The sequence below is a fragment of the Empidonax traillii genome, unplaced genomic scaffold, assembly GCF_003031625.1.
Source record: "Empidonax traillii isolate 1590-97213 ecotype Southwest subspecies unplaced genomic scaffold, ASM303162v1 scaffold55:size2822071, whole genome shotgun sequence".
NCBI lineage: Eukaryota > Metazoa > Chordata > Aves > Passeriformes > Tyrannidae > Empidonax > Empidonax traillii.
The window spans coordinates 1514627-1530618 of record NW_020955248.1 but is presented as its reverse complement, the minus strand read 5'-3'; the positions used below and the strand labels follow the sequence as shown (position 1 = coordinate 1530618).

Sequence of the window (15992 nt, the reverse complement as noted above, 5' to 3'; positions counted from 1 at the left end):
GAGAGCCAATACTGGTGGATGAGAGAAACCCCTGCAAACCACTCTCTCCTATCCAACCTCTCCTCTACTCCTGGGCAAAAGCAGCCAGTGGAAACTTCTGCCAGACCCCTTCTTTCTTGTCATAGAATAATTTGGGTTGGAAGGGACCATTAAACGCCATCTACTCCAACGCCCTGCAATGAGCAGGGACACTTCGACTACATCAGGTTGCTCAGAGTCCTGTCCAATCTGACCTTGAATGTTTCCAGGGATGGGGCATCGACCACTTCTCTGAGCAACTTGTTCAAGTGTTTGAATCTGGTTTGAATCTACCCTCTTTTAGTTTAAAACTATAACCTCTTGTCCTGTCACTACAGGCCCTACCAAAAAGCCTGTCCTTGTCTTTCTTATAGGTCCCCTTAATGTATTGAAAGGCTGCAATAAGGTCTCCCTAGATTTTCCTCTTCTTCAGGCTGAACGACCTCAACTCTCTAAGGCAGTTCTCATTGTCCTCAGAAGATAAAAGATTTGTAGAGCTAAGCATCAAGAGAAGCAAGCACCCTAAGAAAGAAGAGACAAAGAGCATGATGATCCCAGGAAGCTCTACCCTTTCCTTTCCCTTATCAAAATAAGGGTCTGCATCTTCTTCCTTCCTTCTCCTCTGTGCACAGTTAAGCCTGGAAAAGCATCTGTGTATGAATATCTGTGTGCTCCAGCCTGAACTGAGGAATGGATGGGCTGGAGATGCGTTTTACAGAAGATGGGCTAAGGTGGCACAGAATTAATAGAATTTCCAGGCTTTGTCAGGACGCCATTTAGACCAAGAACAATGAGTTTGCAGCTGGGATATTCCAGAAGGAAGGATCTTTGAATAAAAGCATTTCTCCAAAGGTCAGTGACCTTTGTGCTGCTGCAGCCATGGGAGGCTATTGTGACTGATCTGTTCTGAAGGAGAGCTCTCCCATCTTTCACTCAGAACTGGCCACAACCCAGAAACTTTCAACCATTTCCAAGTCTTGCAGCTATTTCAGAAGCACAAAGTGACCAGCTGTACTAGGTGTTCCCTCTGTGGGGGATAGGGAAAGGGGTGGAGGGAAACCCACTGACACTTCTGAAAGTGAGAGCAAGAACAGGCCACAGGAATACAGGTCAGAGAAGGACATAAGGGAGAGGGAAAAGGCTGTTACAGAGGGGAGCTGGGAAGGACAGGCAGACAGAGAATGTAATGGGCCAGGGGATAGGGACTCAGAAGAGAAAGCACATGTATCTGGTTCTAGAGAATGCTACTGGAGAATGGAGAACAGCCATGATAACTCCCTGGGCAATCAGACGCATTGAGAGCTCTCTGTGGGAGACATCCGGGTGACAAGTGAGGGCTCAGGGAGCTGGAACTGATGGAGTATCTGGAGATTCAGGGAACTCTAGGTTGGGCAAGCAGCCTGGGACAGGCAATCAGCAACTTAACCCCTTTCTCGTAATACTGCAGTTGGAATCAGCTTCTCCAAAGGAACAGTTTCGTTTTCCCCATATATTTTCTCTGAAGGTTTTCAGTAAATCTCATGTGTCTGGGAAGAAGCAGGCAGGAAGAAAAGAAAACACCTGGAGTGAGAAGGATGGCAACTGAGGGGAAAGGAGCTGGGGAGAGCTGGAGAATACACTGAGTCTTACCTGGGAGAGAGCAAGTCATTTGACAGTGCTAGGGATGGGATTCAAACTAAGGCAGACTGGATGGAAAACTGACCATTGGCACAATAGAACCTGGTAGCAGGGATGAACAAGGACCTGCTGAATGCTAGTGTATGCTTCTGTTCTTGTTGTCTAGCACATTGGCTTATGGGACTGGCAGTGTGTAAGAGACTGGAGAAGAAGAAAACCAGTTAAATTGGTCAGGGAGGAGGGATTGTTGTGGAGAACCCAAGTTCAGGTAAGCCCCATGCCAAAGACACTGTAAATTCTGCATGGCCAACAATGAGCTGTGGAAGTCCTGGCAAGAATCCATTTCTGGGTAAATTACTTTTGGAAGATGATTCCCTGCAACCACTATGGATAGTCAGTTCTTGTCCAGTCAGAGGTCTGTGCTGGGAATCCTTCCTCCACAGTGCCTCTGTAGGGGAACAATAGGGATCTACATAAAAGCTTCTAGGATGTTTCTTTCCATCATATTTAAATTTTTAAGGAAGGGCTATTACATTCAAATAGCATATATAGTAATAACTCTGAGAACAACTGGCACCTGCTGCATTAAAATCTCTCATTTGTACATGCTGCAGAAAAAAGAAGGAAGGTGCAGAAAGGAGGTCCATAACCCCAAAACGAGCACATATAAATCTGTTGCTGCTGCTGCTTTGATGTCCTCTTACACCACCAAGAGGTGCTCTTGACATGAGTTTCCTTCTTCATGCGCAGTGGGGCTGAGGGAAGGCAGGCACACATTTAGGGTTTCTTATTCCCTTCCCTGAGTTTGAGGGAGACACTTACAGGAAAGAATTGCTCAGTGAGACAGTTTTACTGTCTTTTCAGGGTCCTGAGCTGGGTCACAAGGGAGGAAATGCATGATACCATTTTTCCCCCCACAAGGACCTAAAACAGCGAGGATCACGTATCTCTCCCTCTCTTTCTCTGGTGTTCTGCCTCTTCAAGGATGATGGGCAAAGGGTAAGGGGGAGTCTTTTAGAAATGGTGTCTGCACATCACAGCCCTGCACAGGAGGGCAGGAGCTGAGCAGGAGGCTTGTCCTTCAGCACAGACAGAGTAGTAGGGAGGATTCTTTCACGGAGGAAGCACAAGGTTCATTTCTTTGCGCACAAAAGACATGGTCACAGCATGTATCCTCATTTCCCTGGGTCCTGATAGGATCTATTTGAAGTGAGCTCTCTCTCAGGCAATCCTGAGTGACCATGAGAACTTTTCTCTGTGCGCTGAGCTCCCACCAGGGTTAAGAGCAGCTTGCTTCAGCCTGACTGGGCTGCAAACTTGCAATATTCCCTTTTTGCACCTTCCCACTTCCCCATTGACACAGCTTCATGCCATCTGTCCCCTGCTTTTAGTTCTTGCTTTGCTGCTTCTCTTTTCCAAAATTCCCACCCCCCCTCACTGCTGCGGTTTATCAGGCTGCCACACTTCTTTGAAAAGCCTGACCTAACTTCAGAGCTCAGATCATAACTGAAGTGGGTGATGATGTTCTGCAATCCCTGTTCGGGAGGTTGCAAAGTTGTTTCATACCCGGTCTATTTTCTGACATGGCCATACCAAAGGCCCCTCTAGCCAAAATTCATTCTGTCAAGAAGAAGCTTAGAAAAAGAATGAAGTTTTCAATCCAGTCTCACTGAACACAAACTACTTACATTTACATCCATCATAAGCAACTCATCTTGCAAATGGTGTTTACTGAGTTCTGAACCTGTCTTATTCATGCACTTTTGTGGAGACCAGCCTTACTGCAATCAGGGGCAGGTGGTCCATTCCTGATACCCTGTGTTATGCAGGCTCCTCTGTCTTCAGAGTAACTGCTCTCAGCCTTCCTGCTTTGGGACAAAACAGCAGGTCTGCTGCTATTCTCCTACCTGGAGCACTGAAAGGGGTTCCCCTCCTCCACCTCTTCTCCATTATGTATCTGGGTAAGCAGAAGACCGTGGCGCAGACTTTTGGACATCAAGGTCTTTGTGATGGCTGTTTCACAGTTGCATTTCCCTCAACTAAGAAATTGTTCACAAACCCCGTATCATACTGGATTTTTTTATGGCTTGGCCTTGTCTGATTCCCTGTACTTCTGCAGGTCCCCAGTGATCATGATATGGGCTTCCATTCCCATACACATTTTACTCACAGACAGAGACAACCCCATCTCACTGATACCAGCCTGCTACCTTAATACATATTTTTACTGGTAAGTGATGGTGTCTTCTAGGAAGGCTGCATCAAGGAAGTGAAAAGAGATGTTTAGAGGACTAAGGAAATCTATAGCTACTCTGTTTTACAAGACTAATATTTCCTGAACTACCAAAGTAAAATTTTGTGCTTCCCTTTTACCATTTTATTTCAAAGGCATAAACCTTCAGTTTTGCTGTACTTCCAAGTCCAACAAAAAAATCCCTCTGGCTCTTCATTCAGGTTTATCAGATTCTAAGTGACCCTTCTGTAATCTTTATAAGAAGGGTGGTTTTTTTGCCTGCAGCCTTTTAAAACTACCATTTTTCTACCTTTTAAATAGACTCCAGTCCCTATACCCAACCTGAATGGCAGCCTAAACCTCCTGAAGGGGCTATTGAATTTGTACAGACCTGTACTTTGTTTCTGTGTGGATAGTTGTGGGAGTAGAGTTAACATGTTCAGCACAGAAAAATACGTGGCACTTTGTCACTGTCTTTATCCCCTTGAAAGTAGTAAGAAATATTTATATTTTTTTTGTTCATAAAATTATTTTAAGCCTGTACAAGGTAGTGGAAAAGTGCACTCACATTGTTGGTTTGATATTTTCCTTTGTGAACACCAGAGCAACAGGTATTTCCAGCTCAAATTTGTATCTCTGTACAGTCAGAGAACATGTGGGGAGAAAAACTGGCCCCTGGCACAGGAGACACAGGGAGCAGCCTGGAGTATTGATCTGCAGCACTCTGTCTAATCTGACCGTGCTTGATGAGATGACAACTGCTGCACCACTGCACACACTCTCACCTTTTGTCTGCACAGCCCCAGCCTGAGATAACCACAGCTGGGAAGGATGTGCAGTGGCAGAAGAAAGTACGAGATCTACCCCCAGCCCTGTATCAGAAGTGCTGATTTCCGGGGGTCTGTTTCTTCCTGATCCTGTTCCAAAAGGCTCCTTCATTCCTTCCTTCACTCTCATTCTCTCTGTCATTGCATTTTCCATTGGTTTCACCCGCCCTGTGCCCCCCTCCCCGCCCCGTTTTCACTTGAAATAACAAGAGCTGTTTTGTAGCCCATTCATTGCCTTTTCATGCCACAACCACAGAACATGTGTTACTTACCTTAAGGGTATTTCCAGACATATTGCTGGCTGGGTTAGTATGGGTATCTACCTGAGCTCACTACATATCCATATTGCTGGTCTGGGATGCTCAAGCAGACTGACTTCTCATCTGGTTCTAGGTTTCCTCAAGAGAGGAGCTGGTTGTTTTTCTCCAGGGTAAGCCTGGAATCAAACTAGTTTTCCCACCATGTGAATCAGCAGGGAACTAACGACCTGGGGAGGGAGACATACTTGAACCCTGCACTTTGGAAAGAATGGGAGATGCTCTAGGCTTAGCTTAGTTGTACGATACTGTCTCTGTTGTGTACCTTCATGAGAAAACATCTCACAGCTGTTCCATTTTTACATGAAAGAGACTTATGCAGTTTTTAAAATGTATGTTTCTCATTCAGACTCCTCTGGTTGAAATAACTGAAAGCATTTAAAGGATGTCAAGGCCAGCCACTGTTATCAGCAAGGCTACCAGAACCAGGGGAATGCAAGTAGTGGATCATCGAACTGAAATGATAGTAAGGTCTCAAAACAGGGCAGTCAGACATTCCAACAGACAGGCAGGAAAAGCTGTGAGAACGAAGCATCAAGGAGCTGGAAAGATGAAGCAAATATAGAGTAGAGACACGGAAGTAGGTTTTGCCCTCTGTTCTAGTGGCTGAGAGTACTTTGCAGTGCACAGAGGCATCCATTTCAGTATTTGCAGGGTGCTTGTGGTTTGAGTTGCCCACAGACACGTGTAACAACAGCCCTGATCAAGCTGCCTATATATGTCTCCTACCTTTGAGGCAGGCAAGAGTAGGTGTTTCAAGCAAGTATTTTAGGTTGACGTGTCTGCCTGATGTTAGCTGCAATACTGCTGAAGCAATTTTTTTGTGGAAAACGGTGATGAAAGGAAGGATTAGAGAGAAAGGACTAGAAGAGATACACCAGACCCAGTTCCCGTGCAGGGACTGGGGCTCTGGGCTGGACTGTGGGGCAGTGAGTTCTCCTCTTACGTGGCCCAGAATCTCGAGATAGACATTTACTTTAAAAAGGGTGAGCTTTTGGCAATTTCTGTCCCCAAGGCAGACCTCTGATAACTTTTAAGCATGGACACTGGGTGTAATGAAGATCCAGAAAGATTCTCTTCTCCTTCTTTTTTATCACTCCTGAATAAGTTTCTAGTTGCTTCTTTGTAAATACAGACTCTGACTATGGAAAGTGAGTCCTAAATGGTTGCCACTGACTGTTCCAAAAGGTCACAGGTTGTTTTTCCAAAAGATCACAGGTTGTTTGTGACCCTACCTGTTTAAACTGATTCTGGATTTCTGCCCCCACTTGTCATCTTTCAGGTGGGGATATCGCCCACTCCTCACTGGAGGTCCATCTGAGCGCTTGTCCTCTCCAGTAACAGCAGTGAACCTACAGCATAACCACAGGTTAGAGCAGATGCAAGAGACTGAGAGGAAAGAGACTGAGGGCAATCTGTGTCTTTCTTTCTGAGGTTGAATGGCCCTAGAGCAATGGACCTTAGCCAGAGTGTTCAGGCATCAAGCATTTTAAAGGGCCAGTTATTCTCTACAGAGGACTTCACACAAGACTCAGTTAGTAGGAGTGTAGGAAGCTAATAGCTTTTCCTTTCCTAGTGAGTCAAGGACCTTCAGCCTCACGCGAGCCTTTCTTAAATGGTGATAAGTGTACACAGATGCTAGCTCCAGTTGCATAACAAGTTAAAAGGCCTTTTCTTATTTTTCTGCAATGTTCTTGCAAACTCTACCTTGTTGTCTAGTGGAAAGAAGGTAGCTAGAAGTCTGGCCCTGTTTTTTTTCTGTCCTGCTCAAGGCGTAGTATGAGTACAGCAGCAGGTCAGGGAGCTAAGGATTTTGAGTGCTTCAGAGTTAAGTGCTCATACATGGAGAGGAGCCGACCCTCTACAGCTTCACTCCTGCTAGAGGTGGCAAGGGCCTTGTTTGGGCATCACACCTGTTTTGAATTTTGCCCTTGACCTATTTATTCAATGACCAGTTCTTCTGGGTCTAACACAGTCCTCTCCTGCATGCTTCTTTTTCTCCCCCACATTGCCTACATCACAGGTCTACCACATAAATCACATGGCAACCAAAACCAACTCAAGGGGAAGCATAAAGCCTTCTGGAGCTGTGTGAAGGAGTTGGAGGAGAAAGAGCACCTCTCTGCCTCACAGTAGAACAGAGCAGCACAAATGCCTTCAAAACAGTCCTGCTAATGCCAGTTCTCTCACCAGCAGAATATTGAGGAATATTAAGACCTGAGAGAGGTCTTAATTTCTTCTTTGTTCACTCTATCCTGACTTACAAGGTTTTCAAGAAAAGCAGTTTGTTAGTGAATTAGTGGGCACTGAGGGAGGGAGAAGAAGCTGACAGCTTTATTCTCCTCTCTATCAACCATCCTCCAATTTTAGAGTGTTCATTCCCATCCCTACCCCCTCCACCTGCTGCAGAATTAACACAGAAAGAATCTTTCCTTTAGAATGAAACCACTTCCCCAGTCAGATGGGTTTTCTGAATCAAGAACTTCCTTTTTTCCCTCTCTCTCCTCGGAGTATCTGAGACAAAACCCCAAAGTACTATCAGCCTCTCATGGCTCATTTTAGTCCCCTCAAAGAGAGATTCCCAAAAAGCTGCTGGGACGGAAATGCTTCTGTGCATTTATATTTCAGAAGTAGCCAGTGAGCCCCTGTTAGCTCATAGAAGTATGCACGTACAGTTTCCTTCTCTGAGGCAAGCTCATGACATGTGATCAAAGGGACAGGGAGAGGAAGGGAGGAGTCTCAGGGCAACCCGCCCCCCATAATTCTGCTGCGGTCTTGGTCACTGGCTCCAAGTTGTTTCAGTTCTGTGAAGCATCTGAACAAGCAGAAGGCAAGGACGAACAAAACCCTCACATTTTCAACCCAGTTGAAACACATTTGTGTTGAAAATATATCTCACTCTTCAGGATGGACTTTTGTCCTGCTGGTAAGCCTTGACCATTGTGTATCTTTTTTTGGGTGAGGGCTGTGCACTCAGTTTGACTGAGTAGAGCACGCCATGAAATCCCTGCAGCTGGAGTGGATTCTGTGGCTGGTGGCTGGAAGAATGAGATGCTGAAAGATCCCTGGGGATACAGTAAATTGTTTGTCAGCCTTCAGGATTAGGCATGGGTTTCTTTTTACTTGCTCTCCTTTCACACTGGGAAAAAAGTTCCCACTGATTCAAATGGTTTTTGTGCTAAGAGTGTCTACTACCAGGATCCCTTGGGCTGGTGATCCTGGACTGAGCTGGGAACTGACTCAGGGGTATCAAGGGTGTATATAACACTTAGGATGAATACTTGTAAGCTTTGGCTTTTCTTCATGCAACTCTGGCACAGCTTGCAAGTTCCAAAGTGGTATTTCCCTGCAGATTCCAGGAGCTGGCTTGCCTCTGCAGAGCCTCTCATGCAGTTGGATATCCCAGTGCAACACTCTTGCAAGGCTTTTGGTACTGGGGCATCTCTTGCTTATGTCCATGTTAAAGGTAAATAACTGTATTAGGATCCTACAAACTCCAAGTGACCTGCAGGTGGGCCTGCCTGGTCCTGAAATAATCTCGATGGGCAGATGTGGGTGGGGGGAGATAAGTCAGGGAACTGAGAGAGTTCTTAGGTTTTATTTTGTGCTTTGACAGGTGATAGGAAAAGTGTTTGGGATTCAGCAGGGAAAGGCACACTTCTAGGCTGAACACTTCTAGCCTCTGGCTGAGGAAGCTCTGAGCGTGTGTCTGTGCAAAGCCACCAGAGAGGGTGAGCTGAATGGCAATAGACTGAACAAGGGCCAGGAAGAAAAAGGAACACCTTGCAATGGCCCTTCCTGATCTGACTCTGTCCTATCAGGCTTTTGTATATAGGTTATGGAGCAGAGAGCGAAAGCAAGAAACAGTGCCCAGTTTCAGCAACTGTTGTGCACATTTTAGCTTTGAGATGTGTAGCCAAGGAAGGGGCACACTCAAACCACACACTTCCTTGTCAGGGAAATTTGTGGTACCTATAGGAGCTGAGCTCTTGCCAGCATCTGACTGGGAATGTTGGTGAAGGTGGGTCTCTTCAGATCACCCAGCCCTCCCCACCAGAAAGCAACTGTGGACAAAGCTTCTGCAGGACAAACTGGACAGGAGGAGGGATAACTCATGTTTTGCTGTTTATTTTAGGGTGTGCCTCCCTCCTAACAGGTGGTCTGACACAGTCATTCACTCAAGTTATGTGTTAGGAGTTAATTATATCTTGAAAGTTACACATTCAAGTAAGTATACTTTCAATAGAGTATACACACTGCAATAGCACAGTGAGGTCCTGTTCAGGGAGAATGTAGGTTTGCTCAGTTCTGGTAGAGGCAGAGCCCAGAGGCAGGCAATGCCTGGAGAGATGTGCTGGCTCTGACTGATATTTTTGCTTAGTCTCACCCTGTCACTCCACAGCTGGGTGAGAAAGAGGGTTTGTTTGATGCTGAGCTCCCTTGAGAGCCCAGGCTGCTACCAGACAGTTTTCCAGTGAGCTTTAGGGTACTGAATGCATTTGAAATTGCTGAGTTGTGGCTTGATTGTCCTGAAGGTCAGAGGTGCATGTACACTTTTTCCTGGGGTCACTCCTACCTGGAGGTGTGATGGTCCTGTTAGGTACATATCTGTGTGATATGACCTATATCTGTGGGCAGGTTGCTGTCCCTGCAGCGTATGTCCTCTTCCAGATTCCTTCAGAACCCTCTCACGACTGTCTGGGCGAGGCCACAGAGCCCATATGCCCAGTCCTTGAGCTGGGTGTGTGAAACATGGGAGAGCATACTGGTGCCATGGTATTCTGTGCTGGGATGTGTGGGGTAAGAGCCATAGTCAAAAGCGGCTGGAAGCTACCCTGATAAGTTTTCATATGGGATAAGGGGACCAGGAGGCAACATAAATTCTCCTTTACACTTTTCCCCCATAACTGAAATGTGCAAATTAAACCTGTTGGCATCTATGTTGAATTTCTTCTGACACAAGATGGAAGAGAACTGTGGAGTGGCTGCAGGAAAGAGACAGGGTTGGAGGGAATTGAGGAGCTGGAAGACTTCCTGTCATCAGCCTGGTACCTGGTTGTGGAGGTGGTGGTCTGTACTGCAGATGACACAACAGCCATATTGAAAAAGAAAAGGAATTTTAGGTGAAATTTTTCCTTCTGGCAGAAGGTGCCCATCAGGCTGCTCTGCTTTTGTGTTGCCGCTGGTGGAGGAGCCCAAACTCTTTGGTATCTACACTCAGAGCCCTACACTGCCTTGCAAATGGGCCTGATGAACCTCTGCTGTCGTTCTGTGGGTGTGTAGCACATGGATGGTTTGCCACAGTGTTACAGATACAGTCATTTTTCGTAACCTTCCCCCACTGCTTCTGCAGTCCATCCTTCCAGCTCTCCTGGATGGTCAACTTCCCACTTATCTCTGTGCTTCAAAAGCTATCTTCCTATTCATATCATTTTGCTTGGGTTTGAAAGCCTTAGTTAGCGTCTGGATGGTTCTGCACAGCCCTTTGCAGTGGGAAATGAGACCAGCAGACACAGTACTCTCTGCTGGCCACATGCTGCCCAGATGTTTGGGTAACTCTGACGTGCCCTCCAGATGGGGAGGTTGGAGGCATAAGTCACCTCAACTGGAATTGAAGTCTGTGTACTGTTTTGAGTGACAGCACTGAAAATACAAGCCTGGGTAGTTCATGAGGAATTGGCAGGTCTTTCTCTCTGGTTCTGCCCTAAGAGCAGGGAAACAACCTCAAGAGCAGGTGTAAGAACAACAAACGTGATGCTGATGCACCTTCCTTTCAACATTTGCTCTCTGAAAATAAATTCCAAGCAGCAACTTCATGTTCTCTCTGGAGAGGATGCCAGACATTCTTTTTTTTATGTCTGAACTGTGAAACTTCAGCATTGGTTTGGCTGGCAGTATCCTCCTGAAATGTGTGGGTGTTTTCATGATGTGTTCTTCACCAGGGTGAAATTTCCCCCTGTGCAGAGAACCCTGACCAGGGCTATGCTTCGTCTCTGATCTCACCCAACTCTAGAGGGAAGTGGAACTTGGTGGTACTGAGGACTTTGACAAGGCTGAAGCTGTTCCTCAGTCCCCTAGGGATGAATTCACTCTGCCACTGCAAGTGTCTAGGGTGAGCCAGGTGATGCTTCACTCATTGTCCTTCTTCTGTTGGCTCAGCTTGTTCTCAGCGTGCAGAGGGAAGGAAAGGCTCTCAGTAACTCACCTGCTGCTTGCCCAGCTGCCTCTGCTGCCTTCACTGCCTGTCTGTGGATGGTTCCCCAAACAAGCCCTTTGTGTTCACTTCCCCTGATTGCAGTGTGGTCAATAACATTGATGAATGGCCTCAGAACACCCTGAGCAGAGCATCAGGCCTTCTATTAGGACAGAGGAATAATGTGCATGCACTGACCTCAGAATTATTTTCCAAGGCAATCAAGGACTTAAGCTATTCGGGAAACTTAGGAAACCTAACAAGGACCCTCTCTGCAGCTTAGTCTAAGTTGCCCTGAAAGTTTGATACATCCATTTTTTTCTATACTATGTTACTCTTTCCTACTTATTTACCCTTTAATTCCTTCCCCATGACTCAAATGCTTTTTGTCCCCCACCCTCCACACACACACACACTCCTTCCCACACTTTTCTCATTCTGACAAACTGGACTGGTGAATCACTTGGGATTGAGGTTTTCAGATGTTCAGGAGGAGGGGGGAATCCATTATTTACAATCTTGGTGGGGGTCACGTGGATGAGATGATGTCCTCTGGGAGCCTCATGTCTCTTTAAGATGCTTCAGGCTGCTTTAGTAGACAAATTACAACTGAAGCAAAGCAACCAGCCACACAACAGAATTTGCTGATGGGGTAGGGGAAGGTGAGCTTCCTCAGGTATGTCCTGCTATGATGTTTCCGTGGAAAGAAATACTGGGCAAAAGGTCTTAGTTGTAATTTGTCAAGGAATCACCCCAGTGATTCCACAATTACAAGCCCCTGCAGGAGTGAGAGAGATAAAACTGGGTAGACTGAGAGGCTGGCCTCATCCCCTGCAGATGCCAGAACAGTGGGAGACATAAATTAAGCTGGAGCCCAGGCACTGCTCAGAGGCACAGGGCTGACATTTAAAGGGAAGTTAGCAGCCTGCCTAACAAGTAGCTTAGCTGTTGCATGGGGGGTTTTTGTTGTGGTTTCTTTTTGTTTGTTTATTTTTTGTTTGCCTTCTTGGTTGCTTGCTTGGTTTAATACTTGTTTGCTTGGTTGTTTGTTTTCCTCTCACATACAGATTTGGCTGCTGTGAGCTTCTGGATGCCACAGGTTTTCCTTCCATTTTGACTGGCTTCAGCAGTCAGTCAGCTTCTTTCAGCTCTTCACAAGGGCTGCTTCCAGGACTGGGAGGGCACATGGGTCCATCCCAGTCCTGGCTTCATGCTGGCTGCTTGTCCAGTGCTTTACTCTCACAGATTCAGCAGTCTCTCCCCAGGGAATGCAATGTTTGAAACCAGCAGGAAGAGAGGCTGCAGCCTGAGAAAAGTATCAGGAACATAGCTCATGGGGGAAAGATTAGGATTGTAGAAGGCAGATCTTTCTGAGCTATTGTGGCCATGACAGGAAAGAAGCATGCGGACTCCAAAATGATTGCCCTTGTCCCCTTTTCCTTCTGTCTGTTGTGGCTGCTTCCTTCCTCTTTTTCCTCCAGTCATATTTATAGCAGTTGTTTTGCATGTGAGATCCACACCAAGAGAATTTCCTATGCAACTGGTGCTACTTCCCCTTTTTCCAGGAAGACAGGAGGCCCGGGGGATTTTGGCTCATGAAACAGTGAAGCAGGACATCCAATGACTTGATACGGCTTCCTGGGAAAGCTTTGTTTTGCAGTATTCAGGTGCAGCAAGGGCCCTGTCTACCACTTCACTGGTGACCTCCAATGCCTTTTGTGAGCGCTTTTTTTTTTTTTTCCTGGGGCCTCGTCATCTGCTCTGCCTCCTCTCTATGGCTGCAGCCTTCTCCTCCTTCTCCTTGCTGAAGAGGCCACGTTTCACCTGGATTATATTTAGCAGCAGTGCTGTCACCCCAATTGTTCTAGGTGTTTTATGAATCATGTTGTGGTTGCCTTGGCTCTATTGCTATCTGTTTAACTTCCTGTACATTAGAAGAAAGCCTACTCATATTTCTGTGTTGTCTGCGGTCCAAAGAACAACAGTCTCCCAAAAGACATTCCTTCTTCAGCAAGGCTTTCATCCCCCCCAGATCCTGCCTTCAGATTTGAAAAACCTCTCTTAAGTCACGTCTGACCCTAGCTGTGGTGGATCAATCCATGAAGCTCTTCACGGCAGGTTTGGATGTAGGTGAAGAGTTTAGGTCACAGATTTTCAGTACATAGAGATGACTGACATAAAAACCACCAGAGAGCATTTCGTGAGACCTCTTCATTGCGCTCACAGCAAGCAGAATTGCCTGAGTAGGCGGAGGGGTTGCTGCAGGGTTAGATAAGAGGGCTACCAGCACAGCATCTGACTGCAAAGAGGGGTGTATGGGTCTGTGCTGCTTGCTCTGGACCGAGAACCATTTGCAGGCCGAAAGTGAGGTCCAGTGGCTGCAAGAGCAGGGAGCATAGATGTTGAAACACAGAAATCCGAGTTGCTGTGACATGACCCTAGGAGAGGGTAGCTGCTGAGAGGTTGAGGCAGCTTTTTCTGTGATGTGTTGGCCCCAGTACTATTGTCACGGACACCTTTATTCTTCCAGAGTCAACTGACCTGAGCGAGGCTGAAGAGACTGAAATAGAGACAATCAGACAGCACAAACAGGGGCTTTTGGAAGACATTAAGGTAAGGACCATCCTGTTTCTCTTGTCTGCCAAGCCTTCTAAAATCTGTCTTCACCAAGGAGCATCTTTGCATAACAGTCTAGGCCACACAAAAGTGCTTTGGCACTGGAGATGTTTTCTCTGTCATGAATCCAACTTGAATTCTCAACTTCAGGCTGCCCTGGCCTATTTGCCCCCAGTGTACATCCAATTCTCTGCTGCAGGAATCATCAGATGCCCTAATGGGATATTTGAGGAAGGCTGGTCAAATTATGAGGAGGGATGACCTGGGATAGCATATTTAGGATTAAGGTAATGAATATTATTTCACTGCCATACTGGCAGGCACCTTACTCAGCATTTATGATTGTTTTTAATTACTGATTACCTGCTAATGACATATCAGTCCTTGTTACCTGCATCATCATCCTGTGTTTATCAAACTTCTGTTTTGTTTGTGGACCTCTAACAAGTCCTTCCTGAAGGATCCCACCTTTTCAAAGAGTTGTGTTGGCAGGGCCTTCCACACAACTTTCTGTGGTTGAAGTTTCTTTTCTTCTTTTCTTTTAGCAGACTCAAACATTTCTACACTGACTCTTAAAAATGTCTGAAAGTAACAGATTCAAAATCAGTCAGATTGCACCCCAGTTGTGCATGGGACTGTACACTTTCCATTCTGTTCTGCCTCCACCACCATAGAATATGGTCTCCCATTTGAGGGAGCTTATTGCACTGAATCATTGGACTTAGACTGATTTTCCCACAACATGAAGATGTCCAGATGTCATAAAGGATTAAGCCAAACTACAGACTCCCTCTTTCTGCTGCAAATCAGAATAGTGTCTTGTCTCCTCTTGCAAAACAGATTATGAATGTATGTGCATGTCATTTGCTGGAGTGTGGTTCTTCTTTCTTCAATTTTCAGAATAGGCAGTGGGCACTGTAAGAGGAATGCTACATATTTTTGCCCACTGTGGACAGAGAAATGTTGCTAGACTGCACAAACTCATATTTTAAATCCTAAATTCATTAGGCAATGTGTTGTACAATGGAGCAGAATGAGTTTAGGTGAAAAGACTACCTCAGAATGAGAGACATTTTCCCCAGGGGATTTTTTCAGAAAATGTCTAGCAATATCCTTAAACACAAAGACCTGGGGTGGGTGTCTGGGGGAGGGGAGGGGAGGGGAGATTTCCTTAGTAATGCAGAATATCCATCCAAGAAGGCCATGGTCTGTCATGGGCCCAAACGAAAGTGAATTCCACAATTGATTTTTTTTTTTTTAAATTTGGCAGTAATTGCTCCTTTTTTACTCCTCCTTTCTTCTTTCTCCCCCTAAAGACAGGTATCTGCTCAATGGTATTTGAACGATAGGTACACTAAAAACTCTGTGTTTCATAGTATTGCCACTTCAGGTTCATATTGACCTCACAGTTACTGGTTCCACTTCCCCTTTCCTGGATGCGTAGCGGGGCTATGCAAAGTAAAAGCTCAAAGAAAAGGGGTACAGTGGAAGAATTCGTGCATCTGACATTGTTTGAGGAACTGAAATCAACACTGGAGCGAGCTCTCTGACACTCGCCACACTGGCTAATCTTAATTTTTCCAGCCTTGATTGACAACAGACATGAGAACATTCCTCTGCCCCTCTATCCAACTGTTTTCATCTGGAATCCAACAGGGTCACCCCAGGGCAGTCCCCATTTCATAGATATCCTTGGCTGGTTGTGACCATCTGACCTGTTCTTTTCCTGTGTTTGAGGGAAGTAGTAAAGCATGCTCTGTGTGTATGTCTGCTGTTTTTCCCTCCATTGCCTTCAACCTCCCGATGTTTCTTTTGCAGAAACTGAAGGAGGAGATTGCTGAAGTGTTTGCAGAGATCGAGCGTTTCCAAAATGCAGAGAGGCAAGAGGCAGACAATAATCCTGGAGAGCAGACCAGGCAAGTGGAACAAGATGAGTATGCCTTTTTTTACAGTCTCTCTTTTGAGGTTGAAAAAACAAAAGCACTGATGGGATTCGGATCATGAAAAGGATAGGGAAATGAGGCCAGGAATGCCCTTCTCTCCTCTTAGATTTCTCTTTATTTCTGGATAGTCAGATACCTGTCCTTAAGATATCTAATTACCTAACTTATTACTAAGTTACTTGTGAGTGAAATGACATGGTTCTTTATTCTAAGTTTGATTTTCCTTTT

General features: G+C 45.8%; 1 protein-coding gene across 1 annotated transcript in view; it reads left to right on the top strand.

Annotated features, from left to right (window-relative positions):
* The first annotated feature begins 7709 nt into the window (after positions 1 to 7709).
* Positions 7710 to 15992, top strand: part of CYTH4 (cytohesin 4) — a 17125-nt gene continuing 8842 nt past the window's right edge. The window contains 3 exon segments of the mRNA XM_027879483.1: positions 7710 to 7938; positions 13736 to 13818; positions 15640 to 15755. Coding sequence (XP_027735284.1) covers positions 7710 to 7938; positions 13736 to 13818; positions 15640 to 15755 — 428 coding nt within the window.